A 24,886-nucleotide genomic window follows, 5' to 3' on the forward strand; every position below is an offset into this window, starting at 1 on the left:
AGTGAGCACATCTGGAAACACTGCGGCAGACTGCTGATCCAAAGCTGTGACACCAAGTGGTCCTTTACTGTGATGTTCAGGTGAAACATATCTGTCTGCAAGGAGGAGGACAAGTCAGTGCAACAGAAAAACAGTGGCCTATTACATTTTTAGACTTGAGTGTATTGGGTTGTGTCTGAGTCTAATAAAGATAGTCTGTTGTGGTGCAGAAAACCAAGATTTTCACTCACCTTTATACTTGTGTATACAGTGAAGTGACCAATAAACGTGATTTGATACATGACCATGTTTCCCTGTTGCTGTGTACTCGGGTCTAATTCAATACTTGATCATGATGATGCTCGGATGACAACAAAATGTGCAAGTTTTTCTAAATCAGGAGAAGGGTTATATATTGTATTATGATACAGAAATATGGCATAGTGAAACAGTTAAACAGTCCCCTCTGTGGTTCCTTCCTTTTGTTTGACTTCAGGGAGTAGCAACACAACACTGTAATTGTTTCTTCTTTCCACAGAGGACAGATTATGTTAGATTAGTGATCCAATGCTGTAGACCACATGGAACTAGCAGATCAGCTGACAGCTGCCAAGTCATCAGGGTAGGTGATGCAAGCATCAAACGAAATATATTAGTGGTCAGTTCACTGAAGTAGAAAGCTCCTTTATACATGAGGGACAACTACACAAATAGTCTGGCTAAAGAATAACCTGCCGTAGTCTAGCTATAAATCTTGTAATCGGGCTCGATTCTGCTGATATGCTTATTAAGGCAATTGGACCCATGGTCTAGTCAAGTAAAGCAGGAGTTCGAGAGGTTGATTCTCCATGAAATTAACTGTCGCCGCTGACAACAGAGTGCTGGGTGTGAAACGTTTCACCTCCCTGAGTGAGAGAGAGGGAGTGAGTGAATGAGCGTGTGATAAAAAAAAAAAGCGGGGGGGGCAGAGAGAGAGGGAGGGATTTTATTCTGAGCTGGCCCCTCTCCCTGAGTTGTTTTTTAATGCACGGACCACTTTGTCCTCGATTCTGAGTGGACGGCAGCTCTGGAGCATATTTACCCTTTCAGTTAAACAAAGAATACCACAACAACATAAAATAGACGTCTTTAAGTACACTTGCAATAATATTACACAAAATTAGCAATCAATGAATTGCCCTAAAAAATATACACAACTTAAGTGACTTGTATCAAAGTGTTTCTTACCCCTCTTTTAGTTTATAGCAGACTCATATAACTTTATTCTTAACCAGACTCTAGCAGACAGTGGGCCCACACGCATTCACACACACACACACACACTCACAAAATAATAAAGTTGCAGGCCTGTTCAGCAATTAGCAGCAATTGCATCCTCTGGTCTAGCGACTCACCAACACTTAGCTTAGCAGCAATGGCATCCTCTGGTCTAGCAACTCACTGACATTTAGTTTAGCACAGACAAACTTTGCCCTAATCACAGAGATTAAGCTATAAATGTGCGTTGTAGGCTACAGATACTGTTTGTTCTGCTTACTTAAACATTCACCAACAATCTACTCTTGTTTCTCCCTTTTTTTTCTTTGTGTCATTCCTCGTTCTCCTCTGGGGGGTTTTTCTTCCCACCCTCTACCGTTCTTTTCCTTACTACAACCAATTACCACAGGTGGTACTGACAGGCCTTCATCAACCAATCACACGGAATAGCTGGAACTAAAGGCCCAATCTTTTTATTTTCTAATCCAGTGTAATCCATTGTTTGCCTTCAATACTGTTAAGAACTCTTTATTTTAACTACTTATTGAATGTGCTGTAACATTAGTTAACGTTAATCCATCTTGGCATATGAGTAACATTAAATTAGATGTCTGTCTGCTTAAACCTGCTAAATTACGTTAGCATCTCCTCGCAGACCCATATCACAACAGTGCAGGAAGACGATTTATTTTTCGCAGAGGATATTGCATGCATACTCCCTAAGTGACTCGACACTGTTTATTGTTTGCAATTGGCCGTGGTATCAACGTAACGTTAGTCATGTATGCCAGCAAATAACAGCTAGTCGCTAATGTTAGCCTCTCACCTGCTGCACTGTCTACAGCTTTCTCACTGTCAGACCGATAGAGAACTGCGGTGGAGTTGTTAACACTCCTTTCACTGGTGATTTGGTTTGTGAGGCCATGTGGACATCCCATTTTGATCTTCAAATTTCAAAGTTTCCTTTTTCTTATTTCCATTGCCAATTTCAATTTCAACTTTGCAATTAAAGCTTTCAGTGTGAGCATTTCCATTTAAGTTTTTTCGTTTTAAATTTCACTTTTTTCATTGTCATTTCATTACATTTTCAAATGATCATTTTACATTTTAAATTTGCCAGCAATGTTTATGTGAAACATAAGGAGCCTAGTCATTTATCCCTCAATGACAGTGAGCCGAGAATGGTTTTCATGGTAAAGTGATGACATGAGTCATAAATGTTCTGCTTTGTCAAAGTACTTTATCACACTACAGTTTTTTTAAAGACTCCACTGCACAGCCATCCAATTGACACAGGCTGCTGACTGCAACCTGACAGCCATTTTAGCTTTCCTGCTTAATAAAGATAAAATAAAGACACACATTTATATCACCTTCAATGACCCTGGAGACGGATGTTTCTCACTGTGGTTTGTATTGATGGCAGCTGCTGTGCTGTGGGATCAATGCAATCAATACTCAGTCTTCAGGAATGCAATATTCTTTAGTTTGTGTTTGCTGCTCAGACGAGTGTGCTCGTAAGAAAAACTGTTCCCTGGAAATGAATTAAATCTGTTTTGGATGAGCAATGTTAGTATACTGAATTGTGTTTCTGCGGTAGACTTTTCTATGAGAATTCATGCTGTAAATTGAATAATTATAATTAATAAGAACAAATTGCCTGAGTTTTATTATATACATAACCAACCCATATCCAACTCAAAGACAGCACAAATGTATATATATATATATATATATATATATATGTATATACACACACACTACACTTACACATATACAGAACTTTTGGTTTTGTGAAAGTCAAAATGAATACAGGATGGTCAAATGTTGTAAAATTTTCCCTTTTAGATTATAATAAGCCTTAGCCCTAAGCCTCTGATTGACCGATTTCACATCAAACACTTTTTCTCAGGGTCATAACCCCCCACCCCCCAAATTTAATTTCAGTTGGACTTCAAGTCATAACCTGATGTATCTTCAAATGCGTAAATATATACTTTCCAGGCATTTACAGTACATCATCGGTCTAAAGATATTAAAACATTTACAATAAACCTCTGCTCTGTAATACATCTTGTGCTTCTTGCCCTACAGATTACCTGTTATACTGACCGAGATGTGAAGTTTAAAACGTCTCTAAATGCTCAGAGAAAGGCCCTCTAAAGCAGGAGCTCACAACTTTGAAGAGGTGCACTGGTGGAAATCTCCCTGATGACCTTTCTGTTCTCTAATCTTCTCTCCATTTCCAGACAGAGCGAGAGCGTCAATGCAAGCTTCCCCAGGCCCACCGCCCCCCTAAACCACCAAAGGAGTCCTACCTGATCGAACAGGTTTTCTCACCACATCCCTTCACCCCTCCCGTTAAGGCCCATGTGAAAGGTAGCCCCCTGTACACCGACCTGAGGCTCACCAGCTTGTCAGATGGCAAGCACAGTCAGCCGTCCTGGACCATCCAGGAATATAAACGCAACTCAGGAGAGAAGGGAAAGCAGCTCACAGCTCTGGACCTGCAGGTAAATGGTAAATGGTAAATGATCTCACTTATATAGCGCTTTTCAACCTTCACGGTTCCCAAAGCGCTTTACAGCTAAGTCTCATTCACACATTCACACACCGATGGCGACCGAGCTGCCATGCAAGGTGCTGGTCTCCATCAGGAGCAACTTAGGGTTCAGTGTCTTGCTCAAGGACACTTCGACATGACAGGGATCGAACCCGTGTGACAGTGCTAACCACTGCGCCACCATGCCGCTACTGGACTCCGACTCCCAGCACAATCACAGGAGGGATGTAGAGAAGTGAACTACACATAGCTAGCTGCCCTGTAACTTTGTAGGTATTTTAAACACCATTTACCTGTGACTGTTATGGTGCTTTCTTATTGCCTTCTGTTCTCTTAATGGGGCCAATTATTAGAGGCATCTGTGAGCCTTCATGAGAACCCTGATGAGGTCTCATCAAAGATGTAATGAAACTTACCTGCATTCAACAGAGATGCTCTCATGCTCTGATCAGACTCTTTAAAGGTGATACCTGAGCGGGGCTGTGGTCATGACCACTTAAAGGATAGGTTCACAGAGTCTGTCTTAAAACAATAGGTAGGTGTCCATAAAAACATTCAAACAGGTTTCGCTCTAATCATTCCTTTCATACTAGCCATTAAAAGATCCCTTCTTAATGTGCTTTCAATGTAAGTGACTAAATCTGCAGTCCTCGTTTTGTGAAAAAATGTATTATATATATATATATATATGAAGCTCATATGACTCTTCAGTAGTCTTAATAAGTCAAATCAAGTGGGTATCTTCCAAAGTTAGTCTTTTTAGTGCAAAATTATGTCTTTGTGTTTCCCTGGCCAGTGTTTTCTTATTGAGCCGCAGTGGAAGGATAGTAAAAAAAAATAGAGATCTTTTAATGTCCAATATGAACAGGAGGAATGGTTACAACAAGCAAAACCTGTTCTTTTGGGTAGTGAACCTAACCTGAGATGAGATGTCCAAAAAAGGTGTAAATGCAAATGCCTATGAGATGTCATTGTCCAGATAATATCCACATATAGATCACAGGTTAATACCAGATGAAGACTTGAGACTTGGAGTCAAGTCAGACTAAAAGGATATGTTCACATCAAGTTTGTCTTGAAACAGTACTCACCTGCCCATATGAACATTAAAAGATTTTGCTTCCTGTAATCATTCATCATGTTCACACTGGCCATTAAAAGATCCATGCTTCCAATGGAAGTGATGGGGGACAATATCCCCCTACCTCATTCTGTGTAAAAATGAATTCCTAGTTTAAGTAAAGTCAGATGCCAACAACAACTGGGCATGCCCTTATAGTCTTAAGGACTCAAATCTTTGTGTCTCTGAAAAGTGATCAAACAACAACATGGCCAGCTGCCTTTGACTCATTGTACTGCTAGTGGCCGAGGTGGTTAAAGAGCAAGACTAATGTTAGGACACAAGAGATCAAACCAAGAGAGCAGAACAAGAAAAAAAATACAAAAAACATATAAACCTACAGTATATACAGCTATCACTGTTACAGGGTGAACATTGTCAATCCTTTATCCCACTCCTTCATCCTCTCTCAGACCCCTTAAATGTCTCAACATTGGTCCCCATACCTTATCGAATACTCTCCTCCTTCCTGTAAACTTGATTCTAAGTTTCTCCAAATGGAGGCTCTCGCCCAGCTCTCGCAGCCACATCTCAATTGAACGCACAGCATCAGACTTCCATAATTGCAAAATAAGTTTTTTAGCCAACACAGTACCCAGATGCATCAGCCATTTGTCACTGCCAGAGTTCAAAGCAGTGCCACATGTAGACCCCAGAAGGGGGTCGGGTTCCCATTGCTTGTCAAATGCTTTGAGTAGAAATCAAATATAGTCCAGAATAAGTAGAGGCCGGGGCATGACCAGAATTGGTGTGTAAGGGTGCCAGCTTGATTCTTACATTTGTTACACAATGCTGACACGCTGGGATACATCTTGTTTACTTTCATTACTTTAAATTGTATCAGATTATGTCTAGCATTTACTGAGCATTGGTGAATATTCACAAGACAGGTTTCCCAGAATTCCTTGCTGAGGGGTACCCCCAATTCTGTCTCCCGCTCAGTTCTAGCCCTTTCTGTGCAGACAACTTCCTGGCTAATACGTGTCTTGTATAAGATTGACACCACTCTTCTACATCCTGGTCTAACATTAATTATCATTTCAAGTGGAGGATGATGTGGTATGTCTGCAAATGTAAATATGTGAGACTTTATAAAGTTCCTGATTTGTAGATATCAGTGGCGTAGCATGACCTTTCCACTAGATGGGGCTACTAAATCTTGGCATGCTATCCGCCATACTGTCACGTAAAAAAAACTATGCTGAGAGTCTCCACGAGCGTTTTGGTGTAATTTACTGTCCTCTGTTGTCTGTGTCGGAGACAATTTTCAATCACAAAAAGCAAGCAGGCTAGCTAAGGCTTTGTTTATGCTTGCGCGAGCAGGCCGCCGTAGAGAAACCAAACTACGCGACGTGTTCTGTCTGTCTGTCGATCTCCTCTGCTCCGTTTCAGTACTTCTTCTTGCTACTTGGGCAGTGTTGCGAGGTTGGTTCAAAAACGTAATTATTAGCCAGAAAATAATATCAGTATTGAAAAAATAAGAAAAACATCTGCACCATGACAAATCAGGCTAAATTTTTGTCAACCCACCAAAGCTAATTAACTTTTATTGACATGAAACCATCCTACAGCTACCTAAATGGGCGGAAAATCGCCCAATTTGGCAACATTTCTTGGCCGGAAAATGTTCCACCCCAGATCCAGTTACTTTCTGCAGCCATGTCAACCAATCAGGGGCCACCAGGGAAAGCCGAACATATTACACACATACCACAGTCGGGCTGAGATAAGTGCGCCCTTCGACACACAAACACAGACTGTAGGCAGCACTTTTTTATTAGTCATCGCACATTTCTGTTATAATGTATGATTTATGTGAGTAACAACTTAAATGTATATACACACACACACAACACAACAATAACATTAAAAGTTTTTATTAAAATATGTATTTCACAATTGGAATTGCAGGACGCCCTTAATGGACCACATGCCACTGGTAGATATCAGAAAAAGTGTGAGGTCGAGACATCATATTTTTTCCTTAATTGCTCAAAAGACATCTCCAAACATAAAGACGTCTTCCAAACACACCACCCCTTTTTCTTTCCAGCGAGCAAACACAGAATCCACACTGGATGGTTTAAAAGTGTCTCAGATTGGGCTGTCTGTGAACATATCAGAATCAGAATCGGAAATACTTTATTGATCCCTGGGGGGAAATTGTACAGTACCGGTGCTCCCATTCAAGAGTAAAGTAGCATAATTTAGAACTAAAAGTATGTACAAATATAAAAATAAGAGATAGAAAATAAAAAAAATAAAAAATATACACATTTACAGTATTTAAGTGAACAATGAGGTAAAACAAAAAATATACAATAACAATGTATATGTATGTATGTGTTGCACTGAAGTGTATGACTATATATCTATTGCACTTAAACATTTAAGAATAAATAGTGAGGTAGTATATGAACAGGTGAAGTAGATACAGATTTCCAGTCTGACACTCAGAGGGAGGAGTTGAACAGTTTGATGGCCACAGGCAGGAATGATTTCCTGTGGCGCTCTGTTGTACATTTGGGAGGAATGAGTCTCCCACTGAAGGTGCTCTTGTGTCCGACCAGTACGTCATGGAGAGGATGTGAAACATTGTCCAAGATGCCCCGCAGCTTAGACAGCATCCTCCTCTCTGACACCACCGTCAGAGAGTCCGACTCCACCCCCACAACGTCACTGGCCTTGCGGATCAGTTTGTTTAGTCTGTTGGAGTCCGCCACCCTCAGCCTGCTGCCCCAGCATGCAACAGCATAGAGGATAGCACTGGCCACCACAGACTCATAAAACATCCTCAGCATAGTCCGGCAGATGTTGAAGGACCTCAGCCGCCTCAGAAAATAGAGACGGCTCTGGCCCTTCTTGTAGAGGGCATTAGTGTTCTTTACCCAGTCCAGTTTATTGTCTATGTGAACTCCCAGGTACTTGTAATCCTCTATAATGTCCACACTGACCCCCTGGATGGAAACAGGGGTCATCGGCGCCTTGGTCCTCCTCAGATCCACAGTCAGTTCCTTTGTCTTTGTCACGTTGAGCTGCAGGTGGTTCTGCTCGCACCATGCGACAAAGTTGTCCACAGCAGCCCTTTACTCCTCCTCATCACCTTTGCTGATACATCCAACTATTGCTGAGTTGTCAGAAAACTTCTGAAGATGGCAGGTCTCTGTGCAGTAGCTGAAGTCCGTGGTGTAGACGGTGAAGAGGAAGGGAGAGAGGACAGTCCCCTGCGGGGCCCCGGTGTGGCTGACCACTCTGTCTGATGTAAGCGCACATACTGTGGTCTGCCAGTCAGGTAGTTGACAATCCAGGACACGAGGGGGGCATCCACCTGCATCTCCGTCAGCTTCTCACCCAGTAGAGCCGGACGGATGGTGTTGAACGCACTGGAGAAGTCAAAGAACATGACTCTCACAGCGCTCGCCGGCTTATCCAGGTGGGCGTAGACGCGGTTGAGCAGGTAGATGATGGCATCCTCCACTCCAAGTCGGGGCTGGTAGGCGAACTGAAGGGGGTCCAAGTGTGGCTTGACCAAGGGCCGGAGCTGCCCCAGGACGAGTCTCTCCAGGGTCTTCATGATGTGGGAGGTCAGTGCTACGGGTCTGTAGTCCTTGGAGCCACTGGGTCTTCGGCACAGGAACGAGGCAGGATGTCTTCCACAGCACGGGGACCCTCTGAAGACTCAGGCTCATGTTGAAGACTTGGTGAAGTACTCCACATAGCTGGGGGGCACAGGCTTTAAGCACCCTGGGGCTGACACCATCAGGGCCTGCAGCCTTCTGATTGGAGTCTCATCAGCTGTCTTCTAACATGGTCGGCAGTGAAGCACACTGTAGAGATGACCGGTGGGGGAGGGGTGGTGTCGTCAGGTTGAAGAGTGCCGTCAGCCTGGGGACTGGTGAACGAGGTGTAAGGAAAGCTCTCACAGGGGGGTGGGGGGCTGTGAGGAGCAGGAGGGGGAGGGGGGAGTGGAATAGGTGAAGGTTGGAGGCAGACAGCAGAAGAGTCATGGGGGGGTTGAGCAGGGCCCACAGAGTCAAATCTGTTGAAAAACATTCATTCATTCAGTTCGTTGGCCCGGTCCACACTGCCTTCAGCTCCTCTGTTGTTGGTCGGCCTGTAACCCGTGATGGTCCTCATTCCACTCCAGACCTCTCTGGTGTTGTTCTACTGGAGCTTGTTGTTAGAATAACAATGGACAGTCCTTGCTGGGACAGTGGAGTCCACACAGAAGTTGATGTAATCCGTGATGCACTCTGTGAGCCCATCAATGTCCTCTCCATGCGGCTCACAGAGCGCCTGCCAGTCAGTCACCTCAAAACATCCCTGAAGTGTCTCATAAGCCTCCTCTGACCATCTCCTCACTGTCCTCGTGGTTGCAGGCTGGCTCTTGACTAGAGGCACATAACAGGGGTTGAGGTGCACTAGGTTGTGGTCTGACCTACCCAGAGGGGGGAGGGGAGAGGAGCTGTATGCATCCTTAACGTTAGCATACAGCAAGTCCAGGGTCCTCTCCTCTCTAGTGGGACAGCTCACATACTGTGTGAAGGTGGGAAGTGTCCTAGCCATGGTGACGTGGTTGAAGTCACCCAAAATAGCAATGAGTGCATTCTGGTGTTGAGTCTGTAAACGGGCTATGGCGGAGTGAATGACGTCACACGCCGACTTCGGGTTGGCAGAGGGGGGGATGTAAACAGTCACAACAATGGCATGTGAGAACTCCCTGGGCAAATAATACGGCCTGAGTCCAACAGCCAACAGTTCAATGTCCGGGCAACAGACACGATCCTTGATGATGATGTGGGAAGGATTGCACCACCGGTTGTTAACGAGAACGGCAAGCCCCCCTCCTTTGCGCTTACCACTCCCGGTGCAATCCCTGTAGGCCCGGACGGTCTGAAAGCCGCTGATGGAAACGTTTTCGTCGGGAATGTCCTGGTGCAGCCTTGTCTCCATAAAGCACATTAAACCACACTCCCGGTACTCCCTCTGACTCCTGGCCAGCGCCGTCAGCTCGTCCATCTTGTTTGCCAGTGATCTCACTTTGCCCATGACGAGAGAGGGGAGACACGGCTTATATCTCCTTTTCTCCATAAGCCTCTGTTGCCTCGACCCAACTCTCTTCCCTCGTCGCTTCGTTCCCCCTCTGCATCCTCTGCATGTTTTTCTCCAGATTTCAGCGGGGATCTCCGATGATCTGGTCTCCAAGCCGGCCGGCTTCAGAGCGATCAGCTGATCTCCGGAGTAAACAAAGCGGCCCAGAAGTTGCTGCGCGACTGTCCGATGTTTGAATGAAAGTAATTCCAGAGTGAAAAAAAGTACCAGAACTCTCTCCACCAGCATGTTTGAGGGCACAACTTCAAAAGTCAGTAGTTAAAAAAGTTCTGAGTTAAGTAAAGAAATAAAGGAGAAAAAGTAAGAAAAAGAAGAAAACAAACAGGAGCAACTGTAACAGGCTGCATGCACGTCGACGCATGCGTGCTAAATCTGGGGGCTTTCAAGTATGTTTTAACCTAGTTCCATATTTTCAAGGAGCTGTGTACCAGAAAGTTCCCTCCATATTAAGATTTGTTAGTCTTAATGGGGCTGTTCAGAAGGGCTGGGGGAGAAGTCCTGCAACTGACTGCTCGTTCTATAGAAAGCCAGGCTGGGGTGTCCTCCTTCATGCCCTCAGTGAAGTTACAATTTCTCCAGAGTTCCACAGTGTTTAAATGTGCAGCCCAGTAGTAACATCTAAAGTTTGGGAGGCCAAAGCCACCCTCCTTCTTAGTTTTACACAAATGTTTCTTGCCTATACAAACAGCTTTACCCTGCCAGATAAAGGGGATTATAATAGAGTCTTAAAATAGCTTTGTGGTATGCATAATGGGATTGACTGGAAGAGCAAATATAAAAAGCGTGGGAGAACCACCATCTTAATAGCATTTACTCTCCCAACCAGTGACAGTAGCAGAGTTTTCCAGAAATCTACATTCTGCTTCAACTGGATTATTTTTAGTTTCCAGTTCTCCTCAAGTAACAGTTCAGGTTTTCTGGTAACAGTCACCCCCAGGTAAGTAAACTTGTCCATGGTAATCTTAAAGGGCACAGAGTTCAGTGTGGAGCTATTCTGATTCAAGTATACTGGATTCTTGACTGTACGTGATCAAATGACACGTTTTTCTTAATAATAATGGCTACCCCTCTTGCTCTGGCGCCAAAGTTTGATTGATTTGGTTGGAGGGGCTTAGTGGAGTGACATGAGACAACAGAGAGAGGCAGAAAGTTTAGCCCCCCAAACGTTCATGCACATTTTGCTGGGCTTGAAGCTGAACATCGAGGATGTCAACCATTGTAACCATTGTAACTAATTAGGAAACTAACGTCTATTCTACATGGCTAATTGTGTCTGACTCAGAGGTAAGAAACAACAGTGCCAAGCGCTGTTAGCACCTCTGAGCCTAGCAGACAGGAAGCTTCTTCTACTTCTTTTGTTTTTTAATGGTGGTTGCCAAACAGCTTATAGGTGCATTACCGCAACCTTCTGGATTGGAGTTTGAATCATAACGGTTGGAAGAGAGGAAGCACGTAGAACCCCTTGTTTGTACAGAATCGATTTGATTGGCTAGTTACGTGCTACCTAACCCTGATTAGTTTAGAAGTTTGAGTTTAGTTTGAGTTTGATTCGGACTGGGTCCAGTTTTTTAAAAAACTAAATACAAAGGGGCAGGTGCTCACAGACACACAAACCTTCAATTCAATTTTGTTCGTGACTTGCAATGGTCAAAATTAGTTATTTCAACCAAAATTATAATCGAATAATATTGCCTACTGTAACTTTAACATGATCACAGTTTACAAAGACCTTTGACCTAATGTACTTACTGTAGTTGAGCACACTCTGGGAATTACTACTGAATGAAATGCTTCTTTTACAAAACAACTCCTGAAATGCATCGTGCATACAGTAACTGCTGAATGTATCTAACATTACTAGACGATCTGTGGAATTTTTGCTTGAAGAAAATGACTGCCATATGGCAAGTCCACTCAAACACTCTTAGCATATAATAAGAGATGCCAACTGACAATCAGAAGAAAGACAGAAAGAGTGAGAGACAGTAGAAACAGAGAGGAGAAAGAGGGAGAGAGAGAGGCTGGGTAGTTGGCTGAAAAGTCAAATTGCAGGATACTAAAAATAGCACTCGCACAAAACTAGGCAAGTTCTAAAGACACTATTTGCTGCTCAAATGTACTCCTCTACCTCAAAGTTCAAACAGTGAAGCAATTCACAACTCACTATGACCATTATTGTAAGCTAGTGGCTTCTCTGGTCATGAGACTAATTATGTGGAATGAGTGTTGAGTATCGTTGTAATGAGTTCCAGTTAAATCTGTCGTCTGACTGACTGTAAAATCAGACTGTGTTAAACATTTTAGTTATGTTTATCTATACCACTGACTAACAGCCATTTATAGACATTTATGGTTTCATGATGATAACCAACAGTTTTATTTACTTTTTTTCATATGTTCTGGTAATGAATGGGACAATTAAAAACTAGTTTCACTAGCAAGGACCGCGCCAGAACAGTGTGATTTTAAAGGTAATGAAATAAGGTAGTACAGGATGAGGATGGGTGAAGGCGATGAATGTGGGGAGGGAGTTTTTTGGGATTGATGTATTGGAGGCCGTCGAAATTCTGGAGTAAAGCTGTGAAAAGGGATGGGCAGAGGGAGGGAAGGGGTAGAGAGGTAAATGGATAAGGGGGAGGAAAGGGAGGGAGGGTCGAAAAAACTGAGGCAAAGTAGACAGGATGGGTTGACCAGGTATAAGTAGGCTTGACGTGATTAGAGGTGTAGTTGAGGGGTGGCACTGCTCCTGAACCGAAGTTAACTAGTTAACTTCATTTCACTAGCAAGGACCACATCATAACAGTGTCATTTTAAAGGTTTAATTAAATAAGGTAGGATGTTGAGGATGGGTGAATGGATGTGAGGAAGTGATGAACCTAGGGAGGAGCCTAGATGGAAAATGTAGATGGGGAATGAGCTGGTCAGTTTTACTTTCCCGGAGTGTGAATATGAGAGAGTCGGCAGTATGGATGGTGATGTCAGATAGACTGGAATGAAGAGAAGGGTTATACTTAGATGAAGTTGGGGCAAATTCGGAGCACTGCAGGATTGTGGTGGAGCTAATTGCTAATGTCTGCATGCTAACATGCTCACAATGATGTTATGGTAATGTCTGTGCTAACAATCTTAGTTTAGCATGTTAGCATGCTCACATTTGCTTATTAGTAGTAAACACAAAATACTGCTTAGGCTGATGGGAATGTCAGTAGTTTGCATGTGTTCAGTCACAACAAAGTATTGGACATATTAAAATTAAAATTTTAAGCTACATGAAAAGTTAAGGGATCACCAAAGTGTTTACAATTTATCCTGAGGGGGGAAATTCCAATATTGTTGAGACATTTCACTCAAAGGGTCTAACAGGATGACCCTTCACTTCCTGGTCAAATTGAACAGGTGACTCTCAGTTTGAGTTTATGCTCTGGGGATTCAGACATTCAAAAGTTAGTTCGAGTAGCTTTGATCATTATGAATGCGACAATCACTATTGCTACCTCAAATATAGTTACATGATTCCTCTAGCATGCTCAAATCATCTGTTACGCTCACGATTCTGCCCTCCCTCCCGCTGAAATCTAATTCTGCTCTTACAAATCTGTGCCAATGCGCTCTCAAAGGTTGACTTGCAGACTGAGTAGTGCTCAAATTTGTTTTGTGCTTTCTCAGATCTTTTTCCATCAATATACAAGAGAAGATGTCAAGTGAAGAATATTTAGGAGACTCTGGTTTAAGGACTTTATCAACTCAATGGTGTGTCAGTTAGGACAGATGAGCACATGCAGGAGGTTCCATTTGAATCTTTTATTGTAAGGCAGTTTGAGCTGATTTGTATTTCATATACTCAGTTCAAACAGTTCGATTGAAGGATGAAGCATCCACATGCTCCTTTGTTCTCCAGAGAAAAGGATGCCACATGTGAGCTGGCTGCTATATATAGACTCTGGGCTCCGCCCATCCAGGAAGAGGGAGGCAGGTAGGAGTGGTTGGGGATTTTCCACATCAAGCGCCTTCCAAAAGGACACAAATACAAGAGAAGACTATTCATCTGTATGCCTGGAGGATGAGGCAGTTAATAGCAGACAGCACATTAAGGTTGTTGAATTTATAATCCTTAAGATTGTCCGTATGTTAAACCCTAATTTGATTATATTTATGGCCATCAATTTTTCAGGAATATACATTGAATGTATTGCATTCTGTAACTGTCTCTATAGAGAAGTGTTACTGGTGGAGCTTGCTTTTCCTGCATGGAATTCAAAATTGCATACCCACACATAAGAGAATCACACAAAACGTCATGGTGCGATTAATCCTGTCAGCCCACGTTTTGTATTGTGGAAGGAAACTTTGAACCAAATAAAGTTTAAGTGCAGCTTTCAACCAAGAGCAGCACTTAAAAAGTGTGGTATTGTCATGAGTGACGACTCTGTGCTACCAGTGTAGTTATCTTGATGATTAATTTCTTAACTATGCCATACCATCTCCAGTTTAATGCCCATATTACAGTTAACACTTCATCAATCCCCCTATCTGTGTTATGCTCCCTCTTACCCTCACTCATGAACATGACCCTGAGAGACTCGAACTCCTTCAGAATCAGAATCAGAATCAGAAACTGTTTATTGCCAAGTAACATACATTACAAGGAATTTGCTGTGGTCTGAAGGTGCTATTGTTTTGATAACAAATAAGTAGAATATAAAAGCTAATATAAGAATAAGAATAAAAATAAAAATAAGATAAGATAAATAACAACAGTGCAGTGACCAGAATAAAGTTAAGTGTCCAGATAAAGTGTCCAGTAGGGGGGTGAGTGCGTTAATGTAACGCAGTGGGGACAGGGGTGATGTACGTTAATATAATGTATAGCTTGTGTTTGTGTTCTGGGGGGGGGGGGGTCAGTGAGAGTTTGTCAGGTTGACTGCAGAGGGGAAGAAACTGTTTTTGTGGCGGGAGGTTTTGGTCCTGAGGGGAGGGGGTCGAACAGATGGTGTCCGGGGTGGGAGGGGTCGGCAGCGATCTTCCCTGCTCTCCTCTCCTCAGGGTCCTGGAGGAGTACAGGTCCTGAAAAGATGGGAGGTTGCAGCCGATCACCCTCTCTGCAGAGCGGATGATACGCTGCAGTCTGCGTCTGTCCTTGGTGGAGGCAGCAGCGTACCAGACGGTGATGGAGGAGGTGAGGATGGACTCTATGATGGCAGTGTAGAAGTGAACCAGCATTTTTTGTGGCAGGTTAAACTTCCTCAGCTGCCTCAGGAAGTACATCCTCTGTTGGGCTTTCTTGATGAGGGAGCTGAACCGGAGGTCCTGGCTGATGATGGAGCCCAGGAAACGGAAGGACTCCACAGTGTCCACTGGAGAGTCACACAGGGTGATGGGGGCGGGTGGGGCTGCGCTCTTCCTAAAGTCAACAACCATCTCCACTGTCTTTGAAGCGTTAAGCTCCAGGTTGTTGCTGTTGCACCAGGTCACCAGGTGGTCAATCTCCCACCTGTAGGCAGACTCATCCTCTCCAGAGATGAGTCCGATGAGGGTGGTGTCGTCTGCGAACTTCAGGAGCTTGACGGACTGGTGACTGGAGGTGCAGCTGTTGGTGTACAGGGAGAAGAGTAGAGGAGAAAGAACGCAGCCTTGAGGGGAGCCGGTGCTGATCGTCCGCGAGTCTGAGACGTGTTTCCCCAGCTTCACGTGCTGCTTCCTGTCAGACAGGAAATCTGTGATCCACCTGCAGGTGGGATCAGGCACGTTCAGCTGGGAGAGCTTGTCCTGAAGAAGAGCCGGGACGATGGTGTTGAAGGCAGAGCTGAAGTCCACAAACAGGATCCTGGCATAGGATCCTGCGGAGTCCAGGTGCTGGAGGATGAAGTGTAGAGCCAGGTTGACGGCGTCGTCTACAGACCTGTTGGCTCTGTAGGCGAACTGCAGGGGGTCCAGCAGAGAGTCTGTGATGGATTTGAGGTGGGACAGGACCAGGCGTTCAAATGATTTCATGACCACAGAGGTCAGGGCGACGGGTCTGTAGTCATTTAATCCTGTGGGCCCTGGGATGAATCATCTATCTTTTGTTGTGTGCATTCCAGAAAGTTAATTCTCAACTTCAGCATTTCACATGTGATATTGCATTACATACAGTAAAAACATCCCTTAAAGCTCTATGTCTGGGGAATGATTTCACGACATGGTGGGAATCACTATTTTGAGAACAATATTATCAAAGAAGTTGCCACACCATACATCATGGGACATTTTGGTTCGGATCTTCGCTTCTTCCAGGACAATGATCCAAAGCACATTGCTGCTGCAGCTTGCATTGCATCGGAGAGAATCAACTGGACTCCACCAGAGTCACTGTATTTGAATTCCATTGAGCTTGTTTTGCACTCAATGAAAGACTTCATCAGAAAGGAGGCTAAGACAGGCACAAAACAACAGCAAATAGCAGTGTTTTGGAGGTGATACTGCACTTCCATATTTCCATAAAGGTATTTTTATTTTTATTACTTGGATATGGAAACGGCTTTGCCGAATAAGTTCTAAAGTCGCGAACATTTTGCTCACATGACTGATAGGCTGATTCTGCTGTACCATTCCGCATTCATTTGTTTTTGTCTACGCCTTGCAACGAGCCTAGTTTATTTGCTCCAAACCAGTTGATGGAAATGCCTAATTTTGCATTTCCTTTTTGCAACATTTCAAAAGTTAAAATTTGCTTGACAATTTAATGGAAACATGCTAATACAGTTCCAAAAACCTATCAGAAAACCTGTAATTTGGAAAATGGCGCCACACTGGTGGCAGCCTGTTACAGCAGCTCCGTAACTTTCGATCTGTTTTAGTCTCTTAAGTGTGTTTTTTTGTTTACTTTTTAAAATAATTTTTATATACATGGACCCCTCAGCAAGTACGCAACTATGGATGGTCATCTGGTGACATTAGTAGTTTGCCTCTTGCTGTTTTTCGGACTTTTGGACTCAGCCTCGGGAAACTCATTCATTCACGGATCCATTGTTTATACTCTGGATCAGCTGTTAGCCCTGAGCCGCACACCGCTTCTCAGCGCTGAGAGACCAGACATCCCCGCGGAGATAAACGTAAGATTGGCCCCCAACAAGCTGGACGAGCTAATGGCGCTAACCCGGCTTCAGAGGGAGTATCGTGAGTGTAGTCTCATGTGCTTCACCGAGACGTGGCTGAATGAACTTTCCGTGGACTCAAACACAACCCTGGATGGCTTTCATCGTATTCGGGCCGACAGGAAAGCTGCGGAGAGCGGTAAGAAGAAGGGGGGGGGGGTATTGCAATGTTAGTGAATGAGAGATGGTGCAACCCGGGACACATCAGCGTCAAGGAGCAGCGCTGCACCAGAGACACTGAGCTGCTAGCTGTTGGTATTCGACCAGATTAATCAAATCCTGACTCCACTCTAGAGCAATGGATTACCAGTAAACTGACCTTAATTTGGAGAATTACAAAACAAAAGGTATGTACTAAATAAACCTATTCAAGATATTAAAATAACTCCAGTGTCCTTTTTTTCTTTACATCTCTTTCAATGCTCACATTACATACTGTATATTCTTATATCCGTTACACAAGCACTCTGCAGCCCTCATGGGGAGGACATTGACAGTTGACCCACTGCATTACGGACTATATCAACTTCTGTGTGGAGAATACGGTGCCTTCCAAGAAGGTACAGTGTTTTCCCAACAACAAACCCTGGGTGACCCCTGACATGAAGGCCCTGCTGAATGAAAAGAAGAGGGCCTTTAGGTCGGGGGACAAAGAGCAGCCGCAGAGCATCCCTAGCAGCTCCAGCAACAAATAAGGAAGGGCAAGGAGAGCTACAGGAGGAAACTGGAGGAACATCTGGGGCAAAATAAAACCAGGGATGTCTGGAGAGGACTTAAGAAGATCTCTGGACATGGAAAAGGTGAGGGGAGACACCAGGACAGTGGAGACAGGGACTTGGCTAACCAACTGAACATGTTTTTCAACAGATTCGATTCTGCCCAGTCCCCCCCCCCACCTATCCTGCCCCCTCTTCACACCTCCCCGAGCTGCCCTCCACTCCACCCCCCTGCTCGTCCCCTTCCTTATCAACACCAGACTGTCACCAGTCCACAACTCCCCTGACCCCACCCCACCCCACCCCCCCTGTCACCCCCCACCCCCCTCTCCTCAACAGTTGACCAGGTGAGAAGGGAGCTGAGATCCATCAAGGTAAGAAAGGCCTCGGGGCCGGACGGAATCAGCCCCAGACTGCTCAAGGATTGTGCAGACCAGCTCTGTGGGGTGGTCATGCACATGTTCAACATGGGCCTCAGTCTGGAAAAAGTCCCGGCCCTGTGGAAGACTTCCTGCGTGGTCCCAGTACCAAAAACGGCGCACCCCAAGGAACTCAACCACTACAGGCCTGTCGCCCTGACCTCTCACCTATGAAGACCATGGAGAGGATCATCCTCAAACACCTGCGACCCCTGGTGAGCACAACGTTGGACCCCCTCCAGTTTTTCTTGACAGCGTCATCTACCCTGATTCCAGGATGACGAGGTCCTTTGGTGTGTGCAGGAAACTGCTCCGGACTTTTTATGACACTGTGGTAGCTTCGGCTATCTTCTATGCTGTGGTTTGCTGGGGGGGGCAGCACGGACAGGGATAGGAGGAGGCTCAACAGACTGATTAGGCGAGACGGCTCTGCATGTTCTGGACTGTCTGCTGGACTCCATTGAGGAGGTGGGGGATAGGAGGATGTTAGCCAAGCTGACATCCATCATGGACAACACCTCTCACCCCCTGCACAAGACTGTGGAAGCCCTGAGCAGCTCCTTCAGCAGCAGCAGACTGTTACACCCACGGTGTAAGAAGGAGTGCTACCGCAGGTCGTTCATTCCGACTTGCTATTTCATGTAGATTTGTTGGCTCAAGGGCGCCCTCTCTCAGGGGTGGTAAATGCCACTGGCACCTTAGAGGCATTGACAGTTGAGAGAGACATGCCCGCGGTAAGTTGCTGTGCACAGCACCGCAGGCAAATGTAGTGTATTAATGTCGATATGTCCGCCATATGAACATATATGCACTGTGGTTTACGGAAACATTAATTAGAAGAGTTACAAATGGGTTACTGTACTTGTGGTTAAGTGGTAAAAATGTACAATTAATGGTATAACACATTTGTTAAGTTAGCTAGCTAGCATCAATGTTAAAATAATTTGCTGATCTTTTGTAGTGTGCTGTGTGTGAGCTGCCTGAATTGAGCCAACTAAGAAACTGACCGGTACATGTTTTGTTCCCGTTCAGGTACATATTTGTGTATTATGTATTATTAAGAGGCATTGCCAGTTGTGAGAGACATGCCCACGTGTGCTGTGTGTGAGCTGCCTGAATCGAGCCAACTAAGAAACTGACCGGCACATGTTTTGTTCCCGTTCAGATCTTAAACGGCAGCCCAAAAAGAGAAACCAGCCTCCTGTTCATCATTATTTACACAACGCAGAGTCGAGGGGTTGATAGAACCGGCCAGTTACAGCGAAGTGTAGCTGAGCGTGGTTACATATATATATATATATTTTTGTTCCCCATATTTTTTCTATATGTATTTATTATTTTTATATTGTTTTTAAAAAACATACTTCTGGTTTTTTATTGACACAGTGCTTGTCTGCTGTGTGTTTCTGCACCTTTCTGCTGTGACTTGTAAATTTCCCCGCTGTAGAATAAATAAAGTCTAAGTCTAGTCTAGTCGAACCATGGACAGCTCCAGCAGGGGATAAGAGAGCGAGTGAGAAAAAGGAAACTCTTTCTGCAAAATAGCTGCAAGACTCCAAGAGTAAACACATTATTTTTTAAAAACCATCCCTCTGTTTTTTTCACAAAACAACATGTCAATGTCAATTTACAACAAGGCAGAAATAATTAAGAATTGCGTTGTTTTACAAAGTTAATAAAGTGAACAACTCACAAAACTGTCATCTAGAGTCCTCCTAATAAGTCTCCCAACCACCACACCTCTGCCCAAACAGATGCAAACACAAACCCACTGAAGAAAAATAAAATATTACACTTAATTACAGCAGAGAAAACACAGAAAAAAGTCTCACAGTTCGGCGTTAGTCCAAGAGAAACAGTTCTTGGTGAAAGTGTATTGCAAAGGTTTTTAAAGCTTCCACATCACAATCAGCCTCTTTATATAAAATGGCAGCAAATTCTCTGTATGGTAAAAGTGAGTCTGATATGGCAAAGGGACCTGGACACTTAGCTGAACAAAAGGTCTGAGAGAATATCGTCCATAACGTGGGTTTGGCCAGCAAGGGATAGTAAAAGCAAATGTATACATTATAAAATGATTCATAGATATTATTGGAATCCAGTCAGACATAAAAAGCTTGGTCTAATTCAAAGCAACAAGACCTGCTTTCCATGCTACACTAGCTATTGGAAATCATGTGACCACTCAATATTTGTATAATCCATGGATACTGGAAATTCTCAAATAAAGCCAGTATTCAAATAATGGATGCACATATAAATAAAGCCAGATTGCTAATAAAGGCTGGGATTACCTTTACACTAATGTCTCACATGTTAAATTCAGCATAATGTATATTTCCACTGCCCTAAGTCCATCAGAAAAACAAGAGTCATGTCATACTCATCAATCTGCTGCTCTCACTCTCTCTTTCTAACAGAAATTGTTTGCATTTACTAATTCTAGTTGCTTGTACTTTGCTGTGTTTTCTTGTGCTGTTAAGCAACTGTCAGTGAAACATAATACTTCATGCTGATGTTTCAAATGTAAAGCCTACCAGGAACTGGAGGGGTTATGTCCTTTGAGCTGCTGCAAGGCTTTTAATGTGAAACATTTGTAATGGAAGTGTTGAGTTTCATTGCTGGTAGCAGGGATTGAAAAACAGTGACATGGAAACGTCTGGAAATAATTTGAGAGGAAGCAGATTGAGTATGACATGACTCTGCTGTTGTACTGATGGAATTAGTGCTTTGTAAATGTACATTACAGTGAATTTATAAAGACAAGAGGTGAACATGGAGGAAGTGTTGTCTCTAATATGTTTCAAATAAAGGTAGTTCTCTCTACAGTCTCTTTACAGTAAAAAGGGGCACTATTTGAGAATTTATGTACAATGGGGAAAGGTGCCGTTCAGGTGCTCCAGAACACCTGGCTCTTATGTTTTGATCCTGGTTTCTGTGGTCAAAACGCAGGTAAAGGTCTTCAAGTGCTGAACACTATCATGAAACCAAGGAGTGTATGTGTTACTGTATTTCTTAATAGCCAGCTATCAGTTTTTATAAATTGTGCTTTTAAACTTTTCTCAGACCTGTGCATCTTCTTACTTATTGTTTATTTTATTAGATCCAGGAGTCCCTAAACCCAAACAACCTGGAGTACTGGATGGAGGACGTCTACACACCAGGCTATGACTCACTGCTCAAGAAGAAAGAGGCAGAGTTCAGGAGGGCTAAGGTGTGTAAGATGGGAGCACTGATTGCAGCTGCTACATGCACTGTGATCCTGGTCATCGTAGTTCCAATTTGCACAATGAAAACATGAGAGAACCAGGATGGAGTGGCCCTGCGTGATGAATTTTTTACTGCTGTCCTTTTCGGTTTGTGAACTCGATAAGTGTGCAGCAGATTTACCCACAATATGAACATGTTGGGACTTGACTATGTCAGTTGGAGTTATTGCAGTATTTACTTCTGGTGGTCTTTCTTTTCAATATATAAATGATTAGAACAGCTATTGTACAATAAAAAATAATTCAGCAAGTGCATAATATATACTGTATATCTACTGGTTTACCAGTTGTAGTTGATTGTATTGTTATAAACTGTGCAGGACAGTTGGAAGCTTGGTTTAATTGTCTGTCTTAAACAACTAATGCAGATGATAATTGAACTAAATTGGATTTGAAATATGTATATCTACTGGTTTACCAGTTGTAGTTTATTGTATTGTTATAAACTGTGCGGGACAGTTGGAAGCTTGGTTTAATTGTCTGTCTTAAACAACTGGTGCAGATGATAATTGAACTAAATTGGATTTGATATTGTAGCAAGCGTATTATATTTTTATTTTTTGTACAATTACTGTACAGTGTATTTTAAGCAAAGTTATTTTTTGATGAATTATCTGGTTGAATGTGAAATTTACCTTTTTTTATTATCTATCTTCAATAACAGCAAGCATTTTAAGTAATGAAATTTGTGCAACACATTTTTCTAATTAGAAATATATTGAAGTGCTTTAGTTGAAATAGAGGTATACTTGCAGACACAGTATGAATACACAACCAAACTGAATGTATTCATGTTAGCCGACTTACTTGGAAAGGATTGACTTGAGAACTAACTTGAATGTTGCTTCCCTCTCCTCCTTTTTCTGAATTATAACCAGCCAATAGCACATACCTGCTCCTGTACCTGAAACAGTGAATGTGTTATTTTCTGTGCAAGTGAATTCCCAGTGAATACTTGGGAGTTCTGCATCACTGTAGACAAGTGAGGCTCACCTGGGAGAATTGTAAAGGCTCAGCACTATTCATTGGGCCAGTTTACTGCACTAGCACAAACTAAACAGAACAACATCCCTCTCAAAGTGGGTTTGTCCATCCATTCACTGCTACTGTCTCTTTAAATACCTTAAAGTATAAACACTCCTGCAGCCCAATTAGCCCACTCATTACTAATTCCCATTTCATTGCCTGGCAACCCTTAATTTAGCCCCAGTATAGAATAGTAGTTAAGTTTAATTTACATATAATCCAGTGCACATTAGATTAAAGGATAAGGCTGGTGTCATTCTATATTTTTCTTACTGTCAACAAATCGCAACGATGTGTTTGTCCGTCTTTCATCACTCTGACTTCCCTACCCTGACTTATCCCCAAGCCCATGCTTCCTGCTTAAGACTTCTAAATCTTTAATCACAAATATATAGTTTCATTTTTTAAAAAGGCTCAGTAATCTCCTGCAACAGCTTGCCACCGTAGTTTTTAGCAAACGTTATAAAAGAGAAAAATAAAAGAGAAACAAATAATGCATTTGTTGGGGACTATTATCAGTGGTGTATTAATACACATTTGATGATCTAGTGAGTATTTGCGGCAGCATCAAGATGGTGTATGTGGTATTGGCTGAAAATGAGCCCAAAAGTGTGTGTTCATGTAATGGAGGAGCATGTCACCCAGTACAACAGTGTGGCTCACTGATGTAAAACCCTAACAGTGGAGCTCTATGGCACAGAGGAATGTCACAGCCCAGCTCTTAGGCTGCGACCAGGAAGGGAGACCAAACTGTGAGCAGGCGTGTTTATTTACAGTGTACTGACAAAATAGAAAAAAAAGGAGGAAATCAGTAGTGTAAGCATGGAAGAGAGAGCTCCGTGGGGAAGTGATGGCGTTTTTATACAGAACCACACCAGGCCCAGGTGTGGTGCATGACCACTCTCTGCCCTGACCTGGATCCTGCAAAATAAAAGAACAACAGAAGACACAAGGACACCTAGTGGAGAAGAGGAGTTGTCATCACGTCAATCAAAAATCATACGTTTATTAATAGACAAAGAAAAGTTAATGAAAACAACAAGGGGATAAAAATTAATACTTTATTATAAATGTAGCTGTCCAACATGAACTAAGCAAAACTTTGGAAGGCAAGGCCACTTGTGGAGAGGCAAACTACACTGAGGAGTCCCCAGGGGAGCTACCACTAATTCACCTCAGGTGCAACAAAGCAATCCTCACAGCAAAAATGGTGCAATCTACATATGGTAAATGGTCTTCACTTATGTAATATTTTCAACCTTAACGGTGCCCAAAGCGCTTTACAGATCAGGTCTCATTCACCCATTCACACAGACATTCACACACTGATGGCAACCGAGCTGCCATGCAAGGTGCTGGCCTCCATCAGGAGCAACTTAGGGTTCAGTGTCTTGCTCAAGTGCCGGTGTCATTAGAAACGGACGTCGGTTCACATGACGCTTCAGAGGAAACGACGTCTCTTTACTCTTAAAACACATTTCCTCGTTTCTTCTCTCTTCGCTTAGAAAAGACATAAGTGAGACTTGAGATGCACCTAGAGAGAAAATCTTCTTCTTCTTCTTTGAGTTGGCAAACCAGCTGAAAAGGTGCATCACTGTCACCTACTGGACAGGAGTGTGGAGCAGTAGATTGGCAGAAAACAAAACAAAACAAATAGAGAAAAATAAAATAATAAATTCTCTCGATTGTTCCTGTTACTCTTAAATAATTCATTAGAAGATGGCATATTTTTAATGATGTCTTTCCTAGCAGATTCTCCAGTGTAATATTGTGTTTTCCATAATTTAGTACTGATATTAATTCCCTTCTTTCTTCATTATACCTATCGCAATCTATCAGTACATCTACAGTTTCTGGTTTATTACAGTGAATGCATAGTCCAGTAGGGTGTTACCTATTCCATGGAGTGTTTCATTTAGACCTGGATGTCCTATTCTCAGACGGGTAATGACCATCTCCCCGCTTCGTATTCCCCCAATGCCTACATGTTTTTCAATGCTGTAAAGCCAGTACGCCAACATAAACTTGACCCTCCTAATTCATAGAGGCATCTCCCCCATTTCAACTTGCATTGCAGATACTGATTGCTCCCCAATCTCGCCCTGAGAGACACTGCAGTATATTGATATCCTGTTTGCACTTATTTTTCACTTTGTCAATATGTTGACACTAGCTCCAAGAAATCTAACCACCTTAACCTGTTCGAGTACTTGTCCATATAATTTCATGGGTACTGATTTATGGCATTTTGCAAAGCAAATGACTTGGGACTTTTTAATTGACAGTTTAAAT

The 24,886-nt window shown here is 43.1% G+C and overlaps 1 protein-coding gene across 1 annotated transcript in view; it reads left to right on the forward strand.

The window, feature by feature from the left end:
* The window catches only part of minar1 (membrane integral NOTCH2 associated receptor 1), a 56,338-nt gene extending 34,738 nt beyond the window's left edge, over positions 1-21,600 (forward strand). Inside the window, exons 3-4 of the mRNA XM_070910505.1 lie at positions 3,486-3,749; positions 21,403-21,600. Coding sequence (XP_070766606.1) covers positions 3,486-3,749; positions 21,403-21,600 — 462 coding nt within the window. The remainder of the gene's footprint in view (positions 1-3,485; positions 3,750-21,402) is intronic.
* The last annotated feature ends 3,286 nt before the right edge of the window (positions 21,601-24,886 follow it).

Source organism: Enoplosus armatus, chromosome 1 (assembly GCF_043641665.1).
Source record: "Enoplosus armatus isolate fEnoArm2 chromosome 1, fEnoArm2.hap1, whole genome shotgun sequence".
Classification (NCBI taxonomy): Eukaryota; Metazoa; Chordata; class Actinopteri; order Centrarchiformes; family Enoplosidae; genus Enoplosus; species Enoplosus armatus.